This window comes from Lithobates pipiens, unplaced genomic scaffold (genome assembly GCF_037356315.1).
Source record: "Lithobates pipiens isolate NorthernLeopardFrog02 unplaced genomic scaffold, aLitPip1_a1.2 Scaffold_18, whole genome shotgun sequence".
NCBI classification, from domain to species: Eukaryota; Metazoa; Chordata; class Amphibia; order Anura; family Ranidae; genus Lithobates; species Lithobates pipiens.
The window spans coordinates 323,610,692-323,629,439 of record NW_027507758.1 but is presented as its reverse complement, the minus strand read 5'-3'; the positions used below and the strand labels follow the sequence as shown (position 1 = coordinate 323,629,439).

The 18,748-nt window shown below is 41.5% G+C and overlaps 1 protein-coding gene across 3 annotated transcripts in view; it reads right to left on the bottom strand.

Annotated features, from left to right (window-relative positions):
• Positions 1-18,748, bottom strand: part of RARS2 (arginyl-tRNA synthetase 2, mitochondrial) — a 91,769-nt gene that overhangs the window by 8,829 nt on the left and 64,192 nt on the right. For all 3 annotated transcript variants that reach the window (XM_077487277.1, XM_077487278.1, XM_077487279.1), the window contains 2 exons: positions 6,035-6,130; positions 4,256-4,330 (listed from right to left, as the gene is read on the bottom strand). In XM_077487277.1, coding sequence (XP_077343403.1) covers positions 4,256-4,330; positions 6,035-6,130 — 171 coding nt within the window. The remainder of the gene's footprint in view (positions 1-4,255; positions 4,331-6,034; positions 6,131-18,748) is intronic.

The following is an 18,748-nucleotide window of genomic DNA, read 5'->3' as shown; positions in this document are numbered from 1 at the left end:
CTCATGCAAACTTATTCTCGCATTCTCCTTCTGCACAATATGTAAATGGGCATTTGCACTCATGAGGCATAAATTACTAACCAAAAAGGGTGATTTTTCATTTTTTCTTTTATCTTTTACTGGATGAATGCTCGGCACTTGTTTACATGCCTGTGTGTCTAGGCACATTACAATTAATGGGCTCAGTAACAGAAAAAAAAAAAAAAAGTTGTGCTTTTTCAAAGCTGCAGTGTGCAAGAGACCTTATGCTGCAAAATGTATCAGCACATCAGGAAAATAATATAAGAAAGAGTAACTAAATGCTTCTACAAGCTGCAATATAAAGTATTACTGGAGAACGTCTGTAAATCATTGCCGAGTAACAAATGGAAAAGTTTAGACAGACTCCTGAAAAGATAAATGTTTATGTACATTTTTTTTTACTGGTCAATCAGTTGAAAGCTGGCAGGTTTGACTTTAACCACTTTCAGACCGGACCAATTTGCTGGTCAAAGACCAGACCACTTTTTGCGATTCGGCACTGCGTCGCTTTAACTGACAATTGCGCGGTCGTGCGACGTGGCTCCCAAACAAAATTGACGTCCTTTTTTCCCCACAAATAGAGCTTTCTTTTGGTGGTATTTGATCACCCCTGCGGTTTTTATTTTTTGCGCTATAAACAAAAATAGAGCGACAATTTTGAAAAAAACGCATTATTTTTTACTTTTTGTTATAATAAATATCCCCCAAAAATATATAAAAAAACATTTTTTTCCCTCAATTTAGGCCGATACGTATTCTTCTACATATTTTTGGTAAAAAAAAAAATCGCAATAAGCGATTGATTGGTTTGCGCAAAAGTTATAGCGTTTACAAAATAGGGATAGTTTTATAGCATTTTTATTAATAATTTTTTATTATTTTTTTTTTTACTAGTAATGGCGGCGATCTGCGATTTTTATTGTGACTGCGACATTGTCGGGGACCCATCGGACATTTTTGACACATTTTTGGGACCATTGTCATTTATACAGTAATCACTGCTATATAAATGCAGTGATTCCTGTGTAAATGACACTGGCAGTGAAAGGGTTAACCTGTGCGTGGCAGTGTAGGGGTTAAGTGTTCCTAGGGGTGTGTTACGAACTGTGGGGGGGTTGGGCTTTCATTTAGTGTACACTGATCTCGGCTCCAATCACATGGAGCAGAGATCAGCGTCACTAGTTGCTAGGCAGAATGGGAAAATGTTGTTTATACAGCATTTCCTCCATTCGGCCGCTCCGTGAGACGATCGCGGGGATGCCCGCGGCGATCGAGTCCGCGGGTCCCGCGACCGGACTCACGGGGGTCCCGACCAGCGCGGTGGCAACGAATATTGGACGTACATGTACGCCAATATGCCTGCCCGTGCCATTCTGTCGACGTACATCGTCGTGCGCTGGTCGGGAAGTGGTTAATAACCAGATATAAATAATAAAAAGGACAGGGAAGCAGTTACAATAATATGAAATGTGCCCCTCAAGAGCCCCTTGGTGACATCTTTGCAACTTCTCCCCCCTACCGATATCCTCTGTTAATAGGGGGCATGTGATATTGCAACTCCCACTCATATGTGATGGAGCCTCTGCTTTTTGGCATCTACCAAATGCTGGGAATGTATAACCCCAATTTCAAAAAAGTTGTCAATAAATCCATATTTTATTCACACTAGAAATAGAAAACATCAAACGTTTAAACTAAGGACAATGTACCTTTGTAAGAAAAAATAAGGTAATTTTGAAATTGAAGGCAGCAACAGGTCTCAAAAAAATTGTGACAGGGCCATGTGTACCACAGTGTAGCATCCTCTCTCCTTTTAACAACACTGTGTAGATGTCTAGGAAATGATGGGACCAGTTGCTGGAATTTTGAGAGGAATGTGGTTTCATTCTTGCCTGATATAGGATTCAAACTGCTTAACAGTGCTGGGCTGTCATATTTTTTTGTTTCAAGATGCTCTAAATACTTTCAGTTGGTGAAAGGTCTGGACTGCAGGCAGGTCAATGTAGCACCCAGGCTCTTCTACTATGGAGCCATGCTGTTGTCATAGATGCAGCATTCGGTTTAGGATTGTCCTGCTGAAATATGCACAGCCTTCCCTGAAAAAGTTGTTGTCTTGATGGGATCATATGCTGCTCTAAAACCTGCATTTAAGCATTGATGGTGCAGTGTCCCAACTTTTTTGGAATTGGGGTTCTAAATAGCACTGAGCATATGATTGCATTGGAAAAAATAAATAAATAAATTTCAAGCAGAGAAAAGGGAATAAAGAGAAAAAGTGTTATACTGCAGCAGGGCGGCCTCTCTGTGCTGGATCACGTATCAGATATGTGGTCCAGCATTTCTTGCGTGCTGTGCCCGCAGCCCTGGGTGTGCTGTGGTTGGTCACAGCACAAACTGATCAGTGGGTCACAGCCAATGAGTGATAACTGGCACCTGCTGATTGGCTCTGTCACTTCAGGGAAGGGAATCCTGTAATGTAAACAACACAGAGCTCCGAACACCGACAAGCAATCTTGCTGTTCCCTCGCAAAGCAGGGGAAAAAAAAAAAACACACACAGCAAGATCATTTGGTAAAAGCATCACAGAAAACACATCACTCATAGTTAGGTAAATATTTAACCCCTTGATCGCCCCTAGATGCTAACCCCTTCCCAGCCAGTGTCATTAGTACAGTGACAGTGTATGGTATTAGCACTGATCACTGTAATAGTGTCACTATTGATGTCAGTGTACCCCCAGCCAGCTTCAGCTAGCGTCTAAAAAAATCCAGCATCTATACCACACACTATAACCGACACAAACAAAAATATATACTTATTGGGTTTTCTTTTTCTTTTTACCAGACACGTAGCAGAATACATTTTGGCATAAATGAATGAAGAAATTCGATTTTTTTTTTTTAATTTTTTTGGATGTGTTTTATAGGAGAAAAATACTTTTTTTTCTTTTCAAAATGTTCAATTTTTTTGTTTATGAATCACCCAAAAAAAAAAAAAAAACCCAGTGGTGATGAAATACCACCAAAAGAATGCTCTATATGTGTGAAAAAAATGATATAAATTGAATGTGCGTACAGTGTGGCATGACCACGCAATTGCCGGTTAAAGTAGAGGAGTGCCGAATAGCAAAAAATTACCTGGTCATGAAGAGGGTCAAATCTTCTAGAGGTTTGAGTGGTTAAGCTTCATGTTTACTTTGTGCTGGTTAAGTTTGCGATTAAGATAATTTATTGCTGTGACCAATGTGCATTATGGCCTTTGATTAACATAGAGCAAATTGTAAGCATCAGCTATACATAAGCATGCACCTCACAGGAAGGCACACCTGGAAAACGTTTACTTGCATGTAAGACTCAATCTGAATGAGGTTTGTACCGACAGAAACAAGAGATGCTTACAGATTTGCAATCACAAAACTTCTAAATTATATTACTAAATGTTTGCATGATTTTCAATAAGTGTGAAAGTAATGAAGAGCATTTGATAACATTTTATTAACTCTTATCTTGGGTCTTTAGGGATTCCCATATTATCCACTTTTAATTTCCTAATCCCAGCTTTAATTAACATAGTCCTTCTTGGTGAGACTTTTCTATTATTCCAAGGTTTGTGGAATACTTGGGGAAAAAAATGAATAAAATAAAATCAGGGAATGATACATAGAACAACAAAGGTTCATCTTTTAGCATATTCTCTACTTTGGCTTGAAACACAGCCCAATGTATTTGTAATTTTTCTACATACAATTGTAGAGGTGCTTTCTGTATTATCTTGACGTGTACTAGAACCAGATTCTTGATATTTTGTTTCTAGGTCTATTCTGTCTTACTTTGAAGTACTTGTATAAAACCTAATAAAAAAATATATATTGTTAAAAAAATAAAAATAAAACACTTTTATGCTTCATGAGGGACTGAATCCAGACCCTTTATGCTTATCTACAGAAACAGATCACTTAAAAATGTTGTTTTGCTGCTTAAACCAGGACATCTATTACTGCATGGTCATTGACATTAGAGACGTGGCTGGAAATTCCCATATTACAAAATTGCAGAAACTTTCCATCGACAGGCTTTTCACACACTGAAAAATGCAGTTCTGCTGCTGCACTTAAGTTACTAGGTGTGTCCTCTTAAAGAAAATTGTGCAGGAACGCTTACTCTGCTCTTGAATATACAGTATGTAAAACAGACAATAGACAAAGAGGCATTATGGTTGTTTACTGTATAATTACCCTAGGCCCATGAGGTAAGAAACCAAGTATCGTGGCTGAAGCTCCTTCAGTGTCTTGTGAATTACTTCGTCATACCTATGTAACAAGAACATGCTTAAAAAAAACATTAAACAATAAACAATTTGAAAGTTTGAGTATGCTCCAAAAATTGTACCCTTGCACAAAAAAATAAAAATAAAAAAATGTTTAGCATGTTTAGTAAAAGGGATTTTTTTTCTCCATATAATTAAAAATATAGGTAAATGAGCAGAATTTAACCACACCAGGGGACTTGGGTAGGAGATAAAAACCGCAGAGGCAATCAAATACCACCAAAAGAAAGAACTATTTGTGGGAAAAAGGGACATCAGTTTTGTTTGGGTATTACGTTGCACAACCGTGCAATTGTCAGTTAAAGTGACGCAGTGCCGAATTGCAAAAAGTGCTCTGGTCAGGAAGGGGGTAAAATCTCCCGGGGCTGAATGCAGCAAGACAGTTTTCACTTTATAATGCCAGCATCAGTGGCCGGGTGTCACAAGGAAAGGGTCCGGAGACATGCTGGGGCTGTATGAGAGCAATGGAGAGGTTGAGTATAATTTGAAAAAACTATATCACTGCAGGGTAAAGGGGGTGTGGGGTTGGTGCATGCGTGGGTGGGTGGGAGACCCATCAGCGATACCAGAGCCTCGAGGGAGTGAACCTGCATGCTCCCTCAGGGTGAGCTGGCTTTGTGTTAGTGAAGCACCTTAAAGTGAGGTAAACCTATACTGTTATTACTACGTTAGGATTATTATCCTCATTTATTAGCAGGTGAATGCACCCCTTCATGCATTCACATACAGTGAATCCGGCCCTTAAGTGGAAAAAAAAGCTGACCCCTGAACGACACAATGGCAATCTTATTAAAGGAACGTTTGTGAAACGAATTAAGGCTCTATTCATACTTGTCTTGCAACATCCAAGTCACACATTATGTTTTCCAATGAGTACTGTTTATATCTATTAAGGTTGTTCAAGCACTAACCCTCATAAGTTGCATTATAGTCGCACCCGATTGTTTTGAATGCAACAGTTTTGTCTGACTTTGGAGGTACACCCTGGTTGACAAGGAGCCGACACCCACAGGCATCCTTAACAACCGGCAAACAACATGGTTGTTAAAGGAACAGGCGCTCACTGGCGTCCTTAACCAGTGAATAGCAGGCCGCCGTGTCCTTAACAAAATCAATGACTCATCAGCCAGCATTTAAAAAAATAATAATAATAAAATTGTGCGAGTCTGGTACAGATTTTATGCCATTTATTTATTTACTTATCTTAAGTTTTGCCATGGGGTCCCCATCAAAATTCTTACCAGACCCGAACGGGAACACATTTTTTTAATGACGGTATTCTTTTGCTTTTATTCAGCTGTTTAGCGAGGAATACCACTGACAGATGAGTCATCGATTGTTAAGGACAGAGCCTTCTCCTCAACAACCCGCTACTCACTGGTTGCTAAAGACGTCGGCAGCTGCCCGCTCTTTAACCATAAGTCACATCCAAGTTGCACCTATCCAAAGTCACAGAAGTCTCAAAAGTGGAATGTAAAGTTGCACGATTTTGAAGTCGCACAAAAATGAATGTAGCATAAAAAGGTAATTACACAGGAAAGTTTGTGAAATGTATTGAAACACCATGTACCGTATACAATCATATGTCTTATAGATCATATGTATAAGGACAGTTATATTTATTGACTTCCAGTGTAAAAATCACAATGTCTACGATCCACATATTAATGAGGAAAAATTTGAATACCTGAGAAGGTGCCGCAAGGTTGAGTATACAGAGGGGTCTTGTAAACAGTTTGCATCAAACTCTTCTTTCTCTCTGGTTTCCCACAGATTCAGTAAACTGCCAACACACAACAGGTACATTGCTGAATCCACCAAAGTTATTAGGGACGCCAAACGCACATATTCAAGAGAAACTGCAGTCTGCTCACATAATTTGTAATAAAAACATTTTTGACATTCTGAGGCTTTCTTCAAACCACTTTGTATATTATTTTATAGATACTGCGATTCTGTGCTTGCCAAATATGCATCACTTCCTGGATTTACACACACATCACCAGCTCTGCAGCTCTCATTGGCCCTCTTATCATGATGTCATAAGCCTAGGCCAATGACCAGACAAGAAACAGGAAGTGGGCTGTATAAGTTATTTATTGGCAGAAAAAAAAAAACGTTTTACTATCCAAAGTTAAAACAAGGGCAGAAGATTTAATAGATGTAAAGTTGAAAAAAAATGACTGAAGGTCCGCTTTAATGCTATATTTGATGCTGATATTGCGTACAACGGGTGGGTCAAACTCCTTTTGATAGCAGGCCGCATTATGGTTGCTCTCAAAAGGGCAAGTTGTATCTGTAAGACCATATAAATGTATCTACTCTTTATCATATTAAATAATTGCCTCTGCATTTGATTATTACTGGTTTTAGTACTCAATACTTAAAGCGAATGATAACTAATACTCACATTATACCCAGTAAAGTGAAAAGCCTCAGATGATACACAGGGATGAAACAAATCTCCCTATATACAATATTTTTCGCACCAAAAGACACACATCCCCTCCAAAAATTGGGGGAAATGTCCCTGCGTCTTATGGAGTGAATACTGACCAGGCACCGCCCCCCCGTTGCTTCATCTGAATATTGGCACTCAGCTTCTCTGTGGAGGGGAGAGAGAGGACAGGATGCGAGGCGGATCCTTGCAGGAGCATACCAATTAGGAGTGGGGGGAGGTGGTCTGCCCCGTTTGCCAAAACATGGGGGGCGGGCATCAGTGACATTGCTATGGTGGTCAGGTCAGTTGACACCCACCAGATTACATGTACAGTGCCTTGAAAAAGTATTCATAGCCCCTTGAAATTTTCCACATTTTGTCATGTTACAACCAAAAATGTAAATGTGTTTTATTGGGATTTTATGTGATAGACTAACACATAATGGCACATAATTGTACAGTGGAAGGAAAATGATAAATGGTTTTAATTTTTTTTTTACAAATATATGAAAAGTGTGGGGTACATTTGTATTCAGCCCCCCCATGTCAATACTTTGTAGAACCAACTTTCATTGCAATTACAGCTGCAAGTCTTTTTGGGGATGTCTCTACCAGCTTTGCACAGAGAGTGAAATCTTTGCCCATTCTTCTTTGCAAAACAGCCCAAGCTCTGTCAGATTGGATGGAGAGCGTCTGAACAGCAATTTTCATGTCTTGCCACAGATTCTCGACTGGATTTAGGTCTGGACTTTGACTGGGCCATTCTAACAGGAATATTCTTTGATCTAAACCATTCCAATGTAGCTCTGGCTGTATGTTTAGGGTCGTTGTCTTTCTGGAAGGTGAACCCCCACCCGAGTCTCAAGTCTTTTGCAGACTCTAATAGGTTTTCTTCTAAGATTGCCCTGTATTTGGCTCTATCCACATTCCCATCAACTCTGACCAGCTTCCCTATCCCTACTGAAGAAAAGCATCTCTACAACATGATGATGCTGCCACCATCATGTTTCACAGTGTGGATGGTGTGTTCGGGTTGAAGTGCAGTGTTACTTTTCCGTCACACATAGCATTTTGCTTTTAGGGTAAAAAGTTCAATTTTGGTCTCATCAGACCAGAGCACCTTCTTTCACCTTTTGCTGTGCCCCCCCACATGGCTTCTCCTAAGCTGCAAAAGGGACTTCTTTATGGCTTCCTTTCAACAATGGCTTTCTTCCTGCCACTCTCCTATAAAAGGCCAGATTTGTGGAGTGCACAACTAATAGTTGTCCTGTGGAAAGATTCTCCCACCTGAGCTGTGGATCTTTGGAGCTCCTCCAAAGTTACCATGAGCCTCTTGGCTGCTTCTTCGATTAATGCTCTCCATGCCTGGCCTGTCAGTTTAAGTGGATGGCCATGTCCTGGTAGGTTTACAGTTGTGCCTTACTCTCTCCATTCTCAGATGATGGATTGAACAGTGCTCTGTGAGATGTTCAAAGCTTGGCATATTTCTTATAACCTAATCTGGTTTTAAACTTCTCCAAAACGTTAGCCCTGACCTGTCTGGTGTGTTTGCCGGCCTTCATGATGCTGTTTGTTCACCAATGTTCTCTAACAAACCTCTGAGGGCTCCACAGAATAGCTGTATTTATACTAATATTAAAATGCACACAGGTGGATTCTATTTAATAATTTGGTGGCTTCTGAAGGCAACTGATTCCACTAGATTTTAGTTTGGGGTATCAGAGTAAAGGGGGCTCGATACAAATGCACGCCACACTTTTCACATATTAAAAAATTTGAAAACCATTTATAATTTTCCTTCCACTTAAAGCGCAACTCCACTTTTGTTGAGAAAAAAAAACACTTCCCTCCGGGCGATCTATGTACATTGCAAGTATTATAACAACCTTTGTTGCAGATTTCTGAAGTTAGTCTGAAGAAATCCGAGTGCGTTTGTCTGTGCCTCTGTACTGAGTGGGTCTAATGGGAGTGGTTTCATAATTGTTAGGTGTGCAGCTGCTGGGCGCCAATGAGGAAAACTGCTAAGCCTGCATGCCTTTAGATGTGCTCCCATTGAATGTATCTCACCAAAAATGGCAATTTTTGTTGCAGGGGTTGTCTGAAATTGGACTTGTATCTTAGGCAGATTTCTGGGAAAAAATGGTGAGCCAATCACACAAGCAGGAATTTTTTTTTTCTGGGGAATGGTCAGTACAGACTCTGTGTACAGAACAACTCCAGGTAGCCATATTGTAATGCAATCTCAGAAAACTACAGTGGCTGCAGATTGAAAAGGAAAGGCAATTCTTAATAACATTCAATTACAATATGATTAGTGTTGCAATTATATGTGCTATAGTATGTTTTCTTTATTTACTATTTTTTTCCCCATGATCGTGGAGTTACCCTTTAATTATGTGCCACTTTGTGTTGGTCTATCACATAAAATCACAATAAAATACATTCATGTTTTTGGTTGCAACATGACAAAATGTGGAAAATTTCAAGGGGAATACTTTGTTCAAGGCACTGTATATTTGCTGCCTTCAGCTGTAAATATCCATTGGAAAGTGCTCTTCCTGTTAGGAGATTTTCTCTTCCTGGCTAACACTGCAGAGAAGCCTGGGCATACAGCCAAGACATCTGATTGGAGGTAAGGCACACACACCCTCTCCTCCTAGGTAAAGGAAGAAAGGAATGTGCATAGTTCTGCTCTTAGAGGGCAAGCTGACTGCTAATCTACTTGTAGCAACCTACCCAACACACACTTCTATCTCCTGTCTCAGAGAATGTGTGAGAAGTTATCAGGCTGATAACAGAGCTACAAAGCAAGAGACCGCTATGGGACACAATGCTTTGGAGAGAGATAAGAAAACACTACAGATATATGTGCCCAGCTCAAATTTCATGAATCGAGTTTACATCCACTTTAAGCTGTGAAGGGCAGGTACAGACCAGCATGGAGCCAACTCACACTCCTGTAGCAGATGATACAAGGCTGAAAAGGAGAGTTGCACATCGATGGCATCATCCACTTGAGACATTCAAAAATCTGCTCTCCATCCTGACAGATCTGGGATGGGGGGGGGGGAAGGGACTGGAGGAAGACACAGGAGACCATAGAGGGGGACCTGGACAGGGACTGAAGGACGACACAGAAGACCCAGGGAGCCAGAAGAGGATACAAGGGACAGTCAGGGGTGAGTTACAATCACCGATCTCCCTGTGTGGCTTTTAATAAAGCAGCTGAAAGCCACGGGAGGGAGAGGAGAAGTGGCTGTCAGCTGCTTTATTGAAAGACACACAGGGAGATCAGTGCTTTTAACTCCCCCGCCACACTGATCATCTCTAAGGCTACCCAGGTATCAAATTAGGCACCGGAGCATTTGCACGAGTACAAGTACTCGTGCAAATGCCGATACTAGTATCGGTGCAACCCTAGTTAACAGCTTTATCGAAGTATTCTTAGGGCTCCTAAATAACAATAACCTCTTTGTTGCCGTGACTTACAAAACCCATGCCACTGGTAATACTAAAAATTGATCAGCGCTGTAGATCAATGGCCTCTTTTATTATACATCATATTCTTTATTTTACTAGTTAAACTGGTTGTAATTGTTAGCCTTCATGCAATTATTCATTCTAGACGTCCACTTTTTATATAAGCTACCCGCCCACCTCTAACCATGATTTACCTCATCATGGTCTGTAGTTGTTTGCCCCTTTTGTACCCTGGACCTCCTTTGAATCTATAGTTTGCATTGGCTTCATGGGATGTATTATCCTAATGACTAATATTAACCATTTGTATTTTTTGACATATAAATATCTTATATTGTGTTAAATAATCTTTATTGATGTTTTACTGTTTAATAATTCTCCCTTACAATTATAAACGAGCTTTCCGCTTTCTCCACCCTCCATGATGGGCGTTGGCTCCGATTGCTCCATTTGTGTTCCTCCGCGGCAGCCCGGTGAGCTTCCTGGTGGCAGGAGCCCGTCCCACCCCTGGAGCGGTCTCCTCCTCTTGCACTGGCCCTGGCAGGGACTTTGTCCCCTCGGCCTGTGGGCCAGTGCACATGCGTGCGCAAGCTCTGACCCTGTGGCATCACGGGGCCGATGCGCATGCGCGCTATATTTTTGTGCGAGCGCAGTGCGAGGGCCCTGGGACATTGCGCACCGGCGCCCGCTGGCGCGTCACATGGTCGGGTGCTACTTATAACAGGCATTTGCCTGCATTGTGGTGTTTTGATCCTAGTACCGGGGGTTTGTGTGCCCCTGTTAGCCCTTAGTAAGTTTTTTTTTTTTTTTTTAAATCAATCTATACCCTGACTAATCCCCAGGCATTTCCCCTTATCCTTAGGTACTAGCACTGGCTCCATCAATTTAACTGTTACTGCTCATTTTCTTTATAGGAGACTCAGGCATGAGTGGATAAGCAATACCATGCTTCCATTCTGGGCCCATGGTCTTTATGGCTATATACTGGGACCACACACTGGCATCATCTTCCGTAGTGGGTTTGTCCTTCCTAGGTTTCTCTTTAACATTATCAGGTATACTCTGCTTCTCCTTATTTACCTTAATTTTCACCTGCCTTACTCACTCCCTCGTTTGGTTCATCCCCCTTCCTCCCCATAGCCTTAATTTTTTTTCCTTCCTTTTCTTCCTCCCCCATTTCTTGTATCTCTCCAACACTCTCACCATTCATTCACCGCTCACTTTCACTTCCACCTTGTTCCACCATTTGATGGTTTTCATGTCCCTATTTCATCCTCTCCATCACTTTATTCCTCACCTTTCAATTGGTGTCCTCCTTCCTTTTGCACAGTACTTGCACATAAGCGCATTCTTCCTTTTCATATTACTTTCACTTGCGTGATTTTCACACTTACTTCACTACTTTTGTTCAGATAAGCTGATACTATACCGATTACTTTTACCTGGTCCTCCTAGATTCCAATCATCATGCGTAGCTCCCCCGATTTGCCGCGGGGGACCATTTATTAGGTGGTAGCACTATGGGCTTGAGGCCTGCTGGAGCATGGGTAAGCTGCTTTGCTCTTTCCCAGTTTCTAAGTCTAAAAGATTTTTTTTAATTATGATACTGTATGAAAATATTTCATTACTTTATCATTTTTTGATCATATTGTCTCTTTCGATCTAATCACAGATAACCCGATGAAGCGGTAAATGTCCGCGAAACTAGTCGAGGAAATGACATCTGTGATCAATGGTTTTATTGTGACTACTCACTGGTGACATAATGTTTATCGCTATTATGTTTTTATATGTAAATGATGATTTGTTCTTTTGCACCGATAAAATCATCTGTAACCTTTATATTTACATTTTTGCTATATTATTTACTGTACTGCTTTTATTGCACCGTAATAGTCCAAATTGCCCCATATTTCCATGGTAGCCTGGTTGGGGATTAGGCTCCCAGTCTTTATAGCGCTGTAGATGTGCTGCGACCTAATAAATTTGTTTATATCACTGTGTATTGTGCACTATTTTTTGCCCATAACACCACCCCATTAACCACTTTATCTATATAAGCTCGGCTCCCAGCGCTCAGCTGACTTGTCAGCTCTCTTCTCTCTTGGCTCACAGTTCCAGTGGGTAGGGCTGAGCCCTCCCGCTGACATCAGCTTGGGAGGAGGTGGAGAGAGGCGAGAGCTGACAGCTTAGCCCTGGTCATATAGGTTCAGATCAGCAGATTTTTTACATTACACAGGCACAGGGACACGTCTTACAGCACAGAGGGGATGGGAGGATTTAGCTGCAGATATGAAAGCAGTAGGTGCAGGGGGCGGGCACTGGTATGAGCATACAGGGAAGGGAGGGGGGATAAGGACAGGAAAAAAAAAAACCCAATAAGCGTATATTGATTGGTTTGCGCAAAAGTTATTGCGTCTACAAAATGGGGGATATATTTATGGCATTTTTATTTTATTTTTTAAACTTTTAATGGTAGTGATCAGCAATTTTTAGCAGTACTGCGACATTGCGGCAGACAGATCGGACACCTAGCTAACACTTTTTTGGAAACCACTGACAATACAGTGATCAGTGCTAAAAATATGCACCGACATTGTAATAATTACACTGGCAGAGAAGGGGTTAACATCGGGGCAAACAAAAAGTTAACGAGTGTTCCCTCAGTGCGTTTCTGTGTGGGGGGGATGGGCTCACTGCATGGACACTGTGTTCTTGATTAGCAGGAACACTAGATTAGCGTGTCCATGCCTGACAGCACAGTGGTCTGCTTGTTTACATCAGACCGATTGTCTGTCTGCGGGGGGGCAAATGCGGGTCCGGCAGCGCACGCGTGACAGTTTAAGTGCACAGGTGAGCAAGGAGGGGGATGTATATAGGTAAAGAAGGTGGGTGAAATGATGAGCAGTGGAGGCAGGTAGAGTTAGAGGGGTGGAAAGAATGGGGAAGTTTGGGGTGCAGAGGTTAGCAGGGCTTTTAGGATGCAAAAGGTGTACTGACAGGGTGGATAAAGATGTAGGTCACATGTAGGGCAGTCCAATTATTTCAATGGGCTGCTCTATGCACTAGAAATGCGGAAGAAAGCCCCTAATGGTTTTTCAAAACCACAGGGTTGCACAGCATGTGAGCAGATGTACAAGGGTGTCAATTAATGGCACTGCTGTGTATCTGCTAAAGGGCAGCACTTTTCTGTGGTGTCAGGAAAGTTATTTTGCATGTGTTCCCGACACACTCAAATGTGGACGTAGGCTAATTGTCACAGTTACATTGGTGGTCAGTGTAAATCTTCTCATTACATTAAGGCTTGGTTTAGAATTTTTACATTCACACTAGTGGTCAGTGTGAAGGTCCCCCTCCTTACATTGGTGGTCAGTGTAAATCCCTCCTTACATTGGTGGCTACTGTGAATGCTATTACATTAGGGGTCAGTGTAGTGTAAATCCCTATTACATTGGTGGCCAGTGTTGAAACTACTCTTTATATTGGTAGCCGGTAAAAAAAAAAAAAAAAAAAATCAGCATTGCCATTGATACACACACACCCCCCCCCCCCCAGCACTGCCACTGATTCCAGGGGTTCTAGGATCCCTAGGAGTTTTCTGTCTATCGATGGGTTCCCTCACCACCTCAGTCCATGGTGTGCAGGCAGGTGGGGAGCAAAATTGCACGGGGGGCCCCCCAAGAAAATGTTTGCCCAGGGTCAAATCAATAATAAAAAAGATGACCCTGCCTGTGTTTGGAGCGCATGCTGGACCTAGAAGTCAGGCAGCAGTTGGTAATTAATGCCTATTAGTTGCTGGAAACACTGATAGCTGTTTTTTAGGCACTATTTCATGTGAGTTTACATCTGAAAGTAGGGAATTTTTTTACTATTAATAAAAAGCGTGGTATGCAATGATCTTTTGTTTGTGGCTTCCCTACGTGATGTACTGAGTTGGTGTTGGAAGGCACCTGGAGCGAAGTGCTGGGTTGGTGGAGCAGTGGAATATGGCAGAAAGCTCATGATCCATGTAATTGAGCACTATTTGATCCAAATTAGATAGAGGGTCCCGTTACCTCCAGTAAGTCTTTACCTTAAGGGGCAAGCGTGGCACATTACATGTTCGGAACACTTCTGTTTAAACAAGCAAGCACGTGGCACAGTGAGGAGTTGGGACTCTTGTTGGGGCTATATTCTCAGTTCAACGTATATGGACTCAATACTCGTATGATGTAATAATGGTATGGACAAAAATAGAATGCACATTACACACTACTACAAACAAATGCATTAGGTTGTAGCACATCCATAGTGCTGATCAATTTTGAATATTAAGATTGGATCAGCATAGCTGTAGAACAGAGTTCATTTTCTTTTTTCAGTTAGGCACATCCGTAGCACAGAGAAGTTCTGTTTTTTTTTTGTTTTTTTTTTTTTCCAGACCACATTAAATACTTTTTAGATACCATATTTTTCGGTGTATAACACACGCTGGCGTATAACATGCACCCCAAGTTTAGGAGGGAATTTTAAGGAAAAAACCTTACATTTAAATGCCCATCAATGCAGCCTTATTAGTGTCCATCTGAAGCCTTGTCAGTGTCATTTTCAGCCTTGTCATGCAGCCTGTCCGTCATTGCAGCCTTGTCATGCAGCCTGTCCACAATTGCAGCCTTGCAATTGCAGCCTTGTCATGCAGCCTGTCCGTCATTGCAGCCTTGTCAGGCAGCCTGTCCGTCATTGCAGCCTTGTCAGGCAGCCTGTCCGTCATTGCAGCCTTGTCATGCAGCGTGTCCGTCATTGCAGCCTTGTCATGCAGCCTGTCCGTCATTGTAGCCTTGTCATGCAGCCTGTCCGTCATTGTAGCCTTGTCATGCAGCCTGTCCGTCATTGCAGCCTTGTGAATCGTTGTCCCCTCAGTGATAATGTCAGCTTTTATTTTTAAAAATGGCGCCGCCGAGATGCCCTGTGTATCTCAGCGGCACCCGGTAGTTCTTGGCCGCCTTCGGCCCTACTCGGCGGCTTTTGGCCGCTCTCAGCCCTACTCGGCGGCTGTCGAGAAGGGCCGAAAGCCGCCGAGAAGTGACGAAGGCGGCCGAAAGCCGCGAGAAGGGCCGAAGGTGGCCGAAAGCCGCCCAGAGCCCAAAAATCGCTGAGCATCGGCGTATAACACGCACCCGCGATTTTCCAGATTTTAAGGGGAAAAAAGTGCGTGTTATACGCCGATAAATACGGTATATTGTATTTTTATACTAGAAAGACAATAATCCTCACCTGCACAACAACAAAACAAGATTGCCTATGGGACTTCTAAATGATTTATTTAATACACATTTGAAAAAATGTAATACAGAAAAAGGAAAACATATTAGATATCAACATATTGATTCATTTTCTATTCATATAATAGACATTTCCATAAGACTTTGATATGTCATACAGATGACTGTCAGTAGTCTGGGATGGCTATGCTAGGTCTCTACGCTTTTTGCGAGAGGAGTCTCGCTTCTTCGGTAGAAGCACATATAGATGCCTGGAGATCAAGAGCACAAGTAAATGAGAGAAAAAAAAAAAAAAAAAAAGTGTCGAGCATATGCATATAGGTTCAATATGTTGCACTTACGATTAATGGAGGACTCCTGGCCTACTAGCTGGTATAGAGGACTCTTGGGAAGTAGTCAAAGGAGATTTTTGCATTTATCCATCTACTTTTATGGACATTCCATTTTGAAGTTTCTTTTGGAAATTCAGGATAATATAAATTATATATATATATATATATATATATATATATATATATATATATATATATATATATATATATATATATATATATATATATATATATATATTTATTTATTAAAAATGTATTTTATCTTTTATTTTTACACTGTTCTTTCAAAAAAAAAAAAAAAAAAAATTGTGTCAGAGAGATACATTTTTTCAGACAATGGTCTAGCAATGTACCTGTGCCACGTTCGTTCATGGCACAGGCACATAGACAACATCTACATCGTCTGGGATGACAGCCCAGAATCGCGGCTGGAGTTTCTTACGAAACTAAATTCTAATGATTGGAACTTACAATTTACTATGACCTGTGATTGCTAAGAAATTCCCTTCCTTGATGTAATGGTTTACAAAAATGAGAATGGCCATCTATCCAGCGGATTATATCGTAAGCCGACATCAGGCAATACTATTTTTCACACCACCAGTGCTCACCCTGCACCCCAAGTATGTTCAATATCCTATGGACGGTATCTCCGGTTGAAACGTATGTGTAGCACCAATGAAGCCTTTGAGATCGAAGCAGGCTTGTTGAGGGACCGACTCAGAATCCGAGGATATAGCAAAAAATGTCTATTCAAAGCATATAACTGAGCGAGAGATAAGACTAGAGACACATTGTTTCATAAAAAAGTAGTCAAGGCAAACGGCAATGTTCGTTTTGTCACTCGCTATATTTCCCAACATGAGGACTTTAAAGCCACACTACAAAAACATTGGTATTTGCTGACAGGCGATCCAATCATCAACATTTCAAAACGCAACTTTTGGGAAAATAAAACAGGTAAAGTGGATGTAAACCCTCACACATACCAAGTGAAGTGAACAGCCTCAGATGATACACAGGGATGAAACAAATCTCCCTACATAAGGTTTAAATGTATATCTGCTGTCTTCAGCTTGCTATATAATTTAGAATTTTTACTTCCTCATTCAGCAAGAGGAGGGGATTCTTGGCATACACTGTGTAACAGCTGATTGGAACAAAGACACACCCTCCCCTCCACATAGGTAAAGGAACGAAGGAATATGCAGAGCTGTGCTGTGACAAGACAATCTCTCTGCTAATCTATTTATAGTAAACCCTCCCCGACACAAAATTTCAACTTGGTTGACGGAGAACTTAAGGTTTGTCCCTCCACAACCATCAGTAGTATACAGATGGGCCTTGTCCCTCAAGGACAAGTTAGTGCACAGTCATTTGGCTGGCACAAGTTCTAAAACCCATTCGCTCAAGGGGACTTTTCAAAGTGGGGGGATGCCCAAATTGCAAATATATCAACATGGATCAAAATTTGTGTGCCTTCTACGTAGGGAAGACCTTTAGGGAATTTTGGAAACAAATTTAACCACTTAAGCCCCGGACCAATTTGCAGCCAATGGACCAGGCCCTTTTTTTGCGATTCGGCACAGCGTCGGTTTAACTGACAATTGCGCAGTCGTGCGACATGGCTCCCAAAAATTGGCGTCCTTTTTTTCCCCACAAATAGAGCTTGCTTTTGGTGGTATTTGATCACCTCTGCGGTTTTTATTTTTTGTGCTATAAACAAAAATAGAGCGACAATTTTGAAAAGAATTCAATTTTTTACTTTTTGCTATAATAAATATCCCCCCAAAAATATATAAAAAAATTTTCCTCAGTTTAGGCCAATACGTATTCTTCTACATATTTTTGGTAAAAAAATAAAAAATAAATAAAAATCGCAATTAGCGATTGATTGGTTTGCGCAAAAGTTATAGAGTTTACAAAATAGGGGATAGTTTTATAGCATTTTTATTCATATTTATTTTTTACTAGTAATGGCGGCGATCAGTGATTTTTATTGTGACTGCAACATGTGACACAATTTGACACATTTTTGGGAGCATTGGCATTTATACAGCAATCAGTGCTATTTAAATGCACCGATTCCTGTGTAAATGACACTGGCAGTGAAGGAGTTAACCACTAGAGGGCAGTGTAGGGGTTGTGTGTGACATTATGTGCTTTTTTATTGTAGGGGGGCGTGGCCTGGCATGTGACGTCAATGATAGTCTTTCCCTATAAAAGGGAAGAGACGATCGGTGACAGCCACACTAGGAAGCACGGGGAGAGGTTTGTTTACACAGACCTCCTCGTTCTTCAGCTCTGCGACCCGATCGTGGGACACCAGCGGTAATCGGGTCCGCTGGTCCCATCGCCACGGAGCTCAGGGCCGGGAGCCCGCCGCCAGCGGCGTGCTCCCAACACGGCTGGGCACTTAAAGAGCCACGTACAGATACGTGATTGTGCCCAGCCGTGCCATTCTACCAACGTATATCGGCGTGAGGCGGTCCTTAAGTGGTTAAGGCCACACATATGCCATCGAAATAGGTGATCTGTATTCTCTGATAGGGAGGCACACAGCCCAAGACCATGCATATGGGTCTCCCAAAGTCTTATTTTTATGTCTCTAACACATTCCACAGGATCCACATGGGGGAAACTGGGACAGGGTGATTCTCCAGAGAGAAATGAGGTGGATATTCTCACTAGGAGCCACCAAGGCTCTTGGTTTGAATGAAGCCACTGCATTAAAGTCCATTTTGCCCATTTAGGGCGTGATGATTGTGTATTACTCATGTTCTTCAATTGAAATTTGCATAGGAGGGACCTGTATTATGTATCATTTATGATGCTGTCATGTACTCTGGGTATTGGATAGGGTTTGGAGATCACTGCATAGATGTATG